The sequence below is a fragment of the Leguminivora glycinivorella genome, unplaced genomic scaffold (genome assembly GCF_023078275.1).
Source record: "Leguminivora glycinivorella isolate SPB_JAAS2020 unplaced genomic scaffold, LegGlyc_1.1 Scaffold6, whole genome shotgun sequence".
Classification (NCBI taxonomy): Eukaryota; Metazoa; Arthropoda; class Insecta; order Lepidoptera; family Tortricidae; genus Leguminivora; species Leguminivora glycinivorella.
In genome coordinates, this window is record NW_025952831.1 from 649,839 (window position 1) to 658,882 (window position 9,044).

The 9,044-nt window shown below is 37.6% G+C and overlaps 1 protein-coding gene across 1 annotated transcript; it reads left to right on the forward strand.

The window, feature by feature from the left end:
• Positions 1-3,763: 3,763 nt before the first annotated feature.
• Positions 3,764-7,473, forward strand: LOC125242061. The gene is made up of 4 exons (XM_048150762.1): positions 3,764-4,006; positions 4,936-5,028; positions 6,401-6,557; positions 7,257-7,473. The coding sequence occupies exons 1-4, from the start codon at positions 3,764-3,766 to the stop codon at positions 7,424-7,426; spliced, it is 663 nt and encodes a 220-aa protein (XP_048006719.1). The 3' UTR covers positions 7,427-7,473.
• The last annotated feature ends 1,571 nt before the right edge of the window (positions 7,474-9,044 follow it).

Here is a 9,044-nt window from a genome sequence, read left to right on the forward strand (position 1 = left end):
TTGTGAGTACGGTTTGACTCCATTGGCTTCTTGTATGTCCAGATGTTCTCCCCAGGTTGCAATTCTCAAGAGAGTTCAGAGAAATTTTGTGAGCATGTTTCTATGACTAAATATGCTTTTGTCGACCCATGTATTGGAAATTTTGTAAAACGCGGTAACTTTTGAAAGGAAATTTAGCGCCAATAGTGTTTATGGCGTTAAAGACCATTCTGACTTGACTGTTATTTATTTATTTCAGGTAGAAGGCGAGAGCCATACATTTCCGTTGTTCGTGAAATGTGTGCCACTTCATAACGAAAGTAAATTGGAATTTGTAAGGGAAAATGCTTTCTTCGTTCGGGAAATGACAGTGTTCAAGCTGATGGAAGATATGGAAACAAACAGTGAGTATAAACTGAATAGCGTTATCTTCGAATCCAGCGTAATGTATTGTAGACGAAATACAGGTTGTATTTTTATAACCGGCAATATTTTCTAAACAAAATGGGCTGGATCCTAATATACACATCAGATATTTGTTTAAATTTTTGCTTAAACATTACTTTAGCTTGAACGTTCGGGAGATCTTATATTCTATGGGCTTTTAATATTAACGCCTTTTACTTTTCGTCAGTTTAAACATTTTCCGCGATAAGTTTGGGGGTGCTGAAGGAACTCTTTAATTTAATAATAGTTCAAAGACCAACATAATTTACCTTTTACTTATCTCTCCAGGTCCAACACCATGGGCTCCAAAAGCACTCTTCTGTAACGACTCCGTAATCGTGATGCCTGACCTCGCCCCTGAGGGCTACATCGTCCGAGATCATCTTCAGACGTTCAACTTTCCCCACATCATGGCCACTCTAACCTCCGTGGCACGATTCCACGCTGGCTGCGCAAACCTTGAGACTAAAAGAGGCATCGCGCTCTAACGCCCCTATTCCATCATGGAAGACCACGGAAATTCATAGTAGAAAGCAACTTCAAAGACACACCCTGGATTCACGCCGCTGCTAAACTCACCGCCAACTTCATCCGAAAATTTACAAAATACAACTTTGAAGAAGCGGACGTTTTGAAACAGTTTCTGGCAAGCTTTGATGACCCGGATAAGAGTAATAGCTTAAATGTAATCATCCATAAGGATATTTGGGTGAACAACGTTATGTTTAAATACGAAAACGATGTCCCAACTAATGCGATTTTGTTAGATTTCCAATGCGCGCGCTACGGTCCTCCAGCGTTTGACATCGCCGTGCTTTTGTACACGACTACTTCTCGAAGCTTCCGTGAGGAACATGAAGAAGCAATGCTTCGGCATTACTTTAAAATATTTACAGAATCTCTGAATGTCGACACGAGGAACAGACTAAACGATTTGGGATATGATTACGAAGATTTTTTACGCTGGTTTGAAATTAGTCGCCGGTTTGGGATGGTGACTTCACTCATATTGTTGCCATATTTTCTGATGGATCCGGTGAAGGGGGTTTTCAACAATCCGTTGACATTTGAGCGGGTGGCGTTTGAGTACAGAAGCCCGGAGGTGCTGGCACATATGGATCTGTGCCCGCAGTACGGGGAACGGATGGTGGAGGTCACTGAAGAGTTTGTCGAGAGATGTCTACAGCACTAGCGATAATGAGGGATTAATGGATGCTCAGACGAGGTGTAGAATTGGGTGCTGTTCTGGGCCCATAGACAAGAAGCCAATCGCTTATGCTCAATAATGGACGATACGCAAATCCCTCTACCTTATTAGCGTAAACAGTAGCGTATATTTGTCCTTTTTCTATGTCTTTGCAGCCTGACCTTTTTCAACGCTCAATTTGATTTTATAACACCGCAAAATTATATCGAAGGTAGTTCGAATAAATAAATTGTTTTATTTTTGCAATTTAGTTGTATCATGCCGGTCTTCTTAGCTCATCTACAGACTCGGGTATCATATAAATATTTGTAATTTGTTATTTAATATAATAATATTCTCTATTTTTAATTTCTTAATAAGGAAGGTTCTTCCATAAGGAAGCTTGAATAAATTCTAATTGTTCATGTTTAATTTAATGATTATAGCTTGCTTATATTTATCAAGTCAATTATAACAATATATTCTAATATTGATTAATTACATTGCATTAAGTATAGCCTGACGAGTTTTTATTTGAACCTCGCCGCGTTGCGGATTTTCAGCTGAACTAATTTCTTTTACTGGCAAGGATTACTATTTGACACCCGTTGTCGAAAGTCATCGAATGTCAGTGATGTAAACATGAAGCAAATATTTTAAATTTTCTAACGGTTTCATCGCAATTTTGTCCAAAATAATATGATTAAAAGTGAAAATAATTATACTAAACGTGATAAATTACTTACAACAAAAAAGGATGAAGGATTCGACAGCATTTCGATACCAATGTTCTGAAATTGGTTATTGACAAGTCCGGGACTGACAGTTTATAGTGCGGTTCTCCTGTATTAATTTGTTGGTTTCGCGTTTAGCCTAATATATTTTTTGTTCTAATTTAAGGTGTCTGTAGCTCTGCCGTGAAAAATATGTATAGAAATAAGGAGGCCGTTCCATAACTGCCACCAGTACAGAACAAGGTCCCACGAAAAAAGAAAATAAACATCGATGACTTCGATTAAGGCACAAGATTCATGGATTTTAGGCTGTGCGGAAAGAAGTAGCGAGTCTTAAAACCTTGCTTTTTAAATTTTGATTCTCTAAAACCATGTTTTAATTTTCTACAAATATTAACGGGTAACCAGTACACGCTGTCCCCAATACGTATGACGTCGGCACATTATTGCCATATGAAAGCGGTTTGTAGCGACACTCTTTCAGGGTCAAATAAAATCTTGTCAGGCTTTACTAGTATTATTTTATGATAGAGTTGTTATGGTTGTTTCCAGCTTTTTAAGATTATATCTGAAAAATCTTCCCATCGCCGTGTTATCTTACTCTTATCAAAAATACAATTTGTCCATATTGCGCTTTGAATCTTCGAACTAATTTATATTGAAAGTCACTTATAACAACATTTCATATCGTCGTATTAATTAATTAATTAATCATCATCAGGCCAGACTGTTGTCATTTCTTGTCATCGCTTGTTAATTTACTAACACGTGTAGAACAGTCTAGCCAATCAGAATATTGATAATTATTTTAAACTCGTTTATGAGTGCTACTGCTTGATACCAGTCGGTCACAAATTTGACTATAATTTTGTTGTACTTTCAGTACTTTTATTATTCTAAATAAAAAAAAATGTTAGTTGACAAAGACAACGTAATAGACAAAGATTTCCAAATGATGCTAAAACCTTTGAATATTTTGGAATTAATCTACTTTCAACCAAAATTCCGTATTACAGAAACATTGATCAGTCCAAACAGTATGCGAGAGAATTCGATTTGGTCATTAGGTGTTTTTCTAATGATCTTTGCAAATGTGGGATATGTATTTATGAATAGTTTCGTCCCTGGCGATGGTCAAATAACTGATATTGTAAATATATTTTTCTTTGCCGATGCAGTGTTCTACACTGTCTATAGTCTATTGATGTTCGCCACTAATATAATATTTAAAGGCAAAAATGTGCAACTGATTATTAAAATGCAGAAAGCTTACAGAGTACTCGGTAATGAAAAAGGGTTGAAAATTTTTCAAATGAGTAACTTGATCTTTGTTGCTGGTGTTTTTATAGTATATTTCTCATACAATTTATGCTATACAATCTTGGACATATATCGAGTATCACATTTAATGTATGATATGGCTTTGTTATATTTCGACGTAAATGTTATTGTCGCTATACGGGTTGTAAAATTTTTGGAATATGAGTTACTACTTTGGAAAAAAAAATTGAATGATTTTCTGAAAACTTGTTCTACGACAAATCACAAACAGCTTGTTAAATACTTAAAGGATGTCAGTTATGAAGAAAAACAACTTTTGAACGCTTATTCAAATATCATTGGAGCTTTTAAACTGTGCCACAATGTTTTTGGAATGTCTGTAAGTAACTAGTGCATACTTTTACACATAAGTGTTACCTATTAGTGGAAACTTGATTGGCTTATGATCCACCTAAATGTACGATTTACATATGTATTATATAATGCTGTTTGTTTTCCTTAATAAAGAAAATAAAATAAAAAATAAAACTAGGTTATAAGTTACAAAGTTTTATGTTGTAGTTGTTATGAACATTCAAAGAGTTCTTTTAAATTACTCCTTCATCCAAATTTCTAAAAAAAAAACCTAAAATAAGCATTTCGAACTCATTGTTACTTTGGTCATTCAAATTCATTATATCAAATGTCCGATGTGGCTGCTATTGTCTGGCGAATGGGACGGCCGCATATGCAACCTGCGTGGATACCTTGGCGCCGTCCCATTTGGCCTCTACTTCTTTAAGGCCGGGCGGGGCAGCGGCAACGGCTGAAGTACTGAAGCACCGCAAATATGCTGGTCTTTTGAGTAGCCACGTATAATTGCGGCGTTTGCAGTGGAGACCTAAGGGCCTTGGTGTCAGGATGCGCGAACTTTGTTCAAGGATTTGAAGAAAAGGCTCGACACCACCAGGGATCCTAGGGCTGGTTCATTCCTGGGGCAGAGGATTGGCATTGCCATCCAGCGGGGAAATGTGGCCAGCATTATGGGTACTCTTCCGCAGGGATCAGATTTGGGAGATTTTATTTGATAGTTTAGTTTGTAAGGGAAATTTTAGATGTTAAGGCTGATATATGTATGTGTGTTTATGTTTAATTTAATGTTTAATTTTTGTGTAAATTTAATGACAATACAACAAAATGTTTATGACAATAAAATAATGTCCGATTAAAATTGTATAAGTTTAAGAAAATATCTCTAAAAAGTAAATCCGTATTCTCACATTTCCGAATGGTTGTTGTGGAAATACATAATAATATTTTTACTTCCAGATATTGCTGCTAATGGTGGAAGGATTTGGACATCCTCTAATATATATCCAACTTATTATAGATGTCGCCAAAAGTTCCACAGAAAACGCAGAAGTATAAATTATAAAAAAAATGTTTTTGGCTGGTTTTAGTATAAGCTTTTATCACTGTAATTTTGTTTCCACAGGTAAAGAATACTTTGAATGACCGGGATGATGATATTGACCGGGATAAAAACCGTGATTACCTTTTTGATTTTTGTCGAGCTCCCGATATTTCGACGATCATGATGATGGTTTTCCGTGATCATGATATTCATGATGCATGCAACTGCGTTCAAATATCGGGAGATCGACAAAAATCAAAAAGGTAGTTACGGTCTATATCCAGTCAATATAAGTTTAATAAAGAATACTTATCAAGAAAATGATGAAACTTCGATAAGACTGTGTTTTTTTGCTTTAATTTAGCTTTCAAATTCTAAGTCATACAAAAATAACAGCTTGTATATACTTAAAAAAAAATTTGTGTACGAATTTGCGATCGACTCTAGCCTTAGAATTTTAAAACTATTTTTGTGTATTCGAACCTAATCAATGTAGTATCTAAGATATATGCTTAAACTTAAGGTTTACTTTTTTACACAACAAGCCCATTGTCCAGAAAATATTGTCGGCTATAATTATCACACCTTGTATGCTTACCTGTTATTTTTTTAGCTTTTATCCAGTTTTATACTACATATTATCTAGTTAGTTAGTTGTGTAATTATTTTTGTTTATTGTGCATTGTAAACTGTGAGGTGTGAAATAAAAGTATATTGTGCAACAAGGGAGGCAAGGGGGATTTTGTCGACGAGTGTTTTAACTCGCGACAGCCGCAGGCTGGAGAGAGTTATAGACACGAGTTTACAAAATCCTTACCTCCTGAGTTACACACAATATTTTTCATCACATTTGAGAGGAAAACACAGAGAAAAAAAAATCATAAGGCAAAATCTTCAATGAATGGCGGTGTTGTAGGTACTGCTCGTTGCTATGGCAACGTGGTCAAGCGCAATCGAGATGGCCGTCACAATTTCCTGCCAGATTGCAAATTATTTATAACGATTTATCTACGTGAAATTTACAAAATAAATGTAAAACACACTGAAATAATAGTAAAACATAAATAAAATGCATTTTTCATACCGTATAATATTTTTTTATAGCTTAATAGTCAAATTTCAGTTGTGCAAAAAAATCCTTGGCTGATTGAAACATCCTTTGCCTGAAGTATTGTACGGATTGTATTAATTTTTAAAAGTAAATCCATTATTCCCTTGGGAATAAAATAGTACATTACTCTTCTGTACCTACACGTAGACGCAATGAGACCTTTAAACAGCAAATGCGATGAAAAGAGTATTGTATTGTTGTGTTGTGTAGTGTAATGTAGTGTAGTGTAGTGTAGTGTATTGCATTGTATTGTATCTATTGCGTTTCAGGCCACCTCTATAACCAGCCTCTTGGTAACCTTCATATGGATATTGAAGTCGGTAACCCTGATCAGTCTCTTATGCGTGGCCTGTCAAAATTTCTATTTGACCGTGGCTGATGTGGAAACTGCCTGCTCGGTCGTACGGTGTGATGAGGGATGCCTTGGTAAGTCTGATGATGGCGTTATGCACAAAAGGGGTCAATGGGTCATATCAAAGAGTCAAAGAGCTCGCACAGGATAAGCTACTACTTCGACAAGAGGTTAACTCTTAAGTATAATAAGGGACGCTTATAATTCCATGGGGTGGCCATTCGGGGCCCATTCCTTAGCCCGAAAAGCGGCAAACTATGCTTCTTTATTCATAGGTCGGCGGGGGTGAGCAATTTTTATACGAATATACATACATACATACAATCACGCCTGTATCCCGTAAAGGGGTAGGCAGAACACATGAAACTACTAAAGCTTCAGTGCCACTCTTGGCAAATAAGGGGTTGAAAGAAAACGAAACTGTGACATTGCATTGCAGTGACGAATATGACGTCAGACATGTCAAGTTATGTCAAACTAGAAGGAAAATAGCTCACCTCGCCGACCTCTTCATTAACCACTCTCTACATCAGGCAGGCAAGCATGGTCGCACGGCACGATAAATGATAAAACATCTGGCCGTCCCTATCGCACTTACTCACTCATCACTCGCTCGTTCGTTCGCTCGATCGTTTTATCACTCGAAGGAAACCCTTTTCGTACTACATCTCTACAAAATACTAAGCGGGACGCCATGATTGACGAAATTTTCGCCTGGCCCGCGGTATTTATAGCTAAACTACATAGTAAGTACATGAATTTTGCCTTTTCAGTATCAGCCCACCGTCTCTCCAAGAACGTGCAACGTTTCGGCGCATGCGTGGGAGCGAGACGGATGATGCGCCCTTTCAACCTGGTGTCAGTCAGCGCGGCGACACCGCTTCACATGCTGACCGTGCTCGTTACATATACTGTCGTGCTACTCCAGTTCGCATTTCTGTAGTGTTAATAAATTATTGCGACTGTGTCGTTACTCTAAGAATCATAGACATGGAATAAAGTAGGCGGAAGGTATAAAGCAAAATCAAATTAACCTTTTGTGTCAGCCTGTACATACTCTAGTATTCCATAAATAGCAACTGTTTCTATCCAACGTTATGATAATTAATATGAATTTTTAGTGACCAAGCAGTCACTTGGTCAGTCATACATCTACCGATTTTCGTAATATAAAATGGGGAAATAATGACGTCACATACCCGTCATAAAGAGATTGAAGAGTTTTTACAACTTATGACTGCATTGTTTCACTAGTATCTTATCTGACTATACTTCTTTTACAAATGAGTAGGTTTTAAATATGTATGAATAGTGTCTAAGAGCAAAATTATCAACGTAAGTTTTTAAATGCTACTATATTACATCATACTACATACTATATTATGCATTTTATGCTACTATATTACATCTTCTGTATGAATATTGAGTATCAGGCATCGTTTCTCCAAGAACGCGCAACGTTTCGGCGCATGCGTGGGAGCGAGACGGATGATGCGCCCTTTCAACCTGGTGTCCGTCGGCGCGGCGACACCGCTTCACATGCTGACCGTACTCGTTACATATACGAGGGTCATGCCAAAAGAAATTAGATACTCAAAATTTACATACTTTATTCTGTATTACAGCTATCTATTTTTTCGAAGTATTCACCGTGAACACGTATACACGTTTTCATCCGTCTAAACCACTTAGAAAATACCGATGACCACTCTTCTTTAGACACCTCAGAAATTTCGTAATTATACGCAGCCAACGCATCTTCTTTGTTCTCAAATCGCCTTCCTTTTAATTTTTCTTTAATTTTAGGAAAAAGATAAAAATCACAGGGGGCTAGGTCAGGGGAATATGGGGGGTGGGGTAGTCACGTTTTTTGAGCTGAAATAGTTAAGTGTTCTAGCGGAAGTGTGCGGGGCAGCGTTGTCGTGGTGCCAGAGCAGGTGCCGGGTTCCTGACTTCAGCCGCTTGTCACACCAAGCTGACAGTACTCTTGGGGCACAAACTGTCACATACCATTCTGAATTAACTGTCTTTTGATCTTCTAGCACTATTGTAGCAATATGTCCCGTCTTGCAGAAAATTGTCCATTTGTTTTTGTGTGCTTCGGGTTCGGCGACATTTTGTTGGCGTCGGCTCATCTTCAAAACACCATACTGTGGACTGTCGCTTTGTTTCGGGATCGTAGTTATATAGCCATGTTTCGTCACCTGTAAGTATATCATATACGTTTTTGTTCTCGCCTGCGTCGAATTTATCTATCATAAATTTGCACCAATCCACGCGACGGTCTTTCTGTAAATCGGTGAGCTTGTGCGGCACCCATCTTGAACAACGCTTATGAAGAGACAGTTTACTATGAATTATAGTTTGCAATGCTGCTGATCCAATGCCCAGTTCACGCTCGAGCTCTACATATGTAATTCGTCGGTTCGCACGAATATTTTTTTCCACAGTCTTTACATTTTCTTCAGTGACTGCGGTTGGCGGCCGTCCGGTCTTCGCCTCATCTTCAAAGCTCTCCCGTCCTCTTTTAAATTCAGCAAACCAATTGAAAACAGTTGCAC

What these genes read in the sequence shown, in the direction of transcription:
- LOC125242061 (XM_048150762.1), top strand. Translation starts at nt 3,764, where the DNA reads ATGGCTTTGTTATATTTCGACGTAAATGTTATTGTCGCTATACGGGTT. An exon ending in ACAATGTTTTTGGAATGTCT is followed by an intron (nt 4,007 to 4,935) that starts GTAAGTAACTAG and finishes TTTTACTTCCAG; the next exon opens with ATATTGCTGCTAATGGTGGA. An exon ending in GTGTGATGAGGGATGCCTTG is followed by an intron (nt 6,558 to 7,256) that starts GTAAGTCTGATG and finishes TTGCCTTTTCAG; the next exon opens with TATCAGCCCACCGTCTCTCC.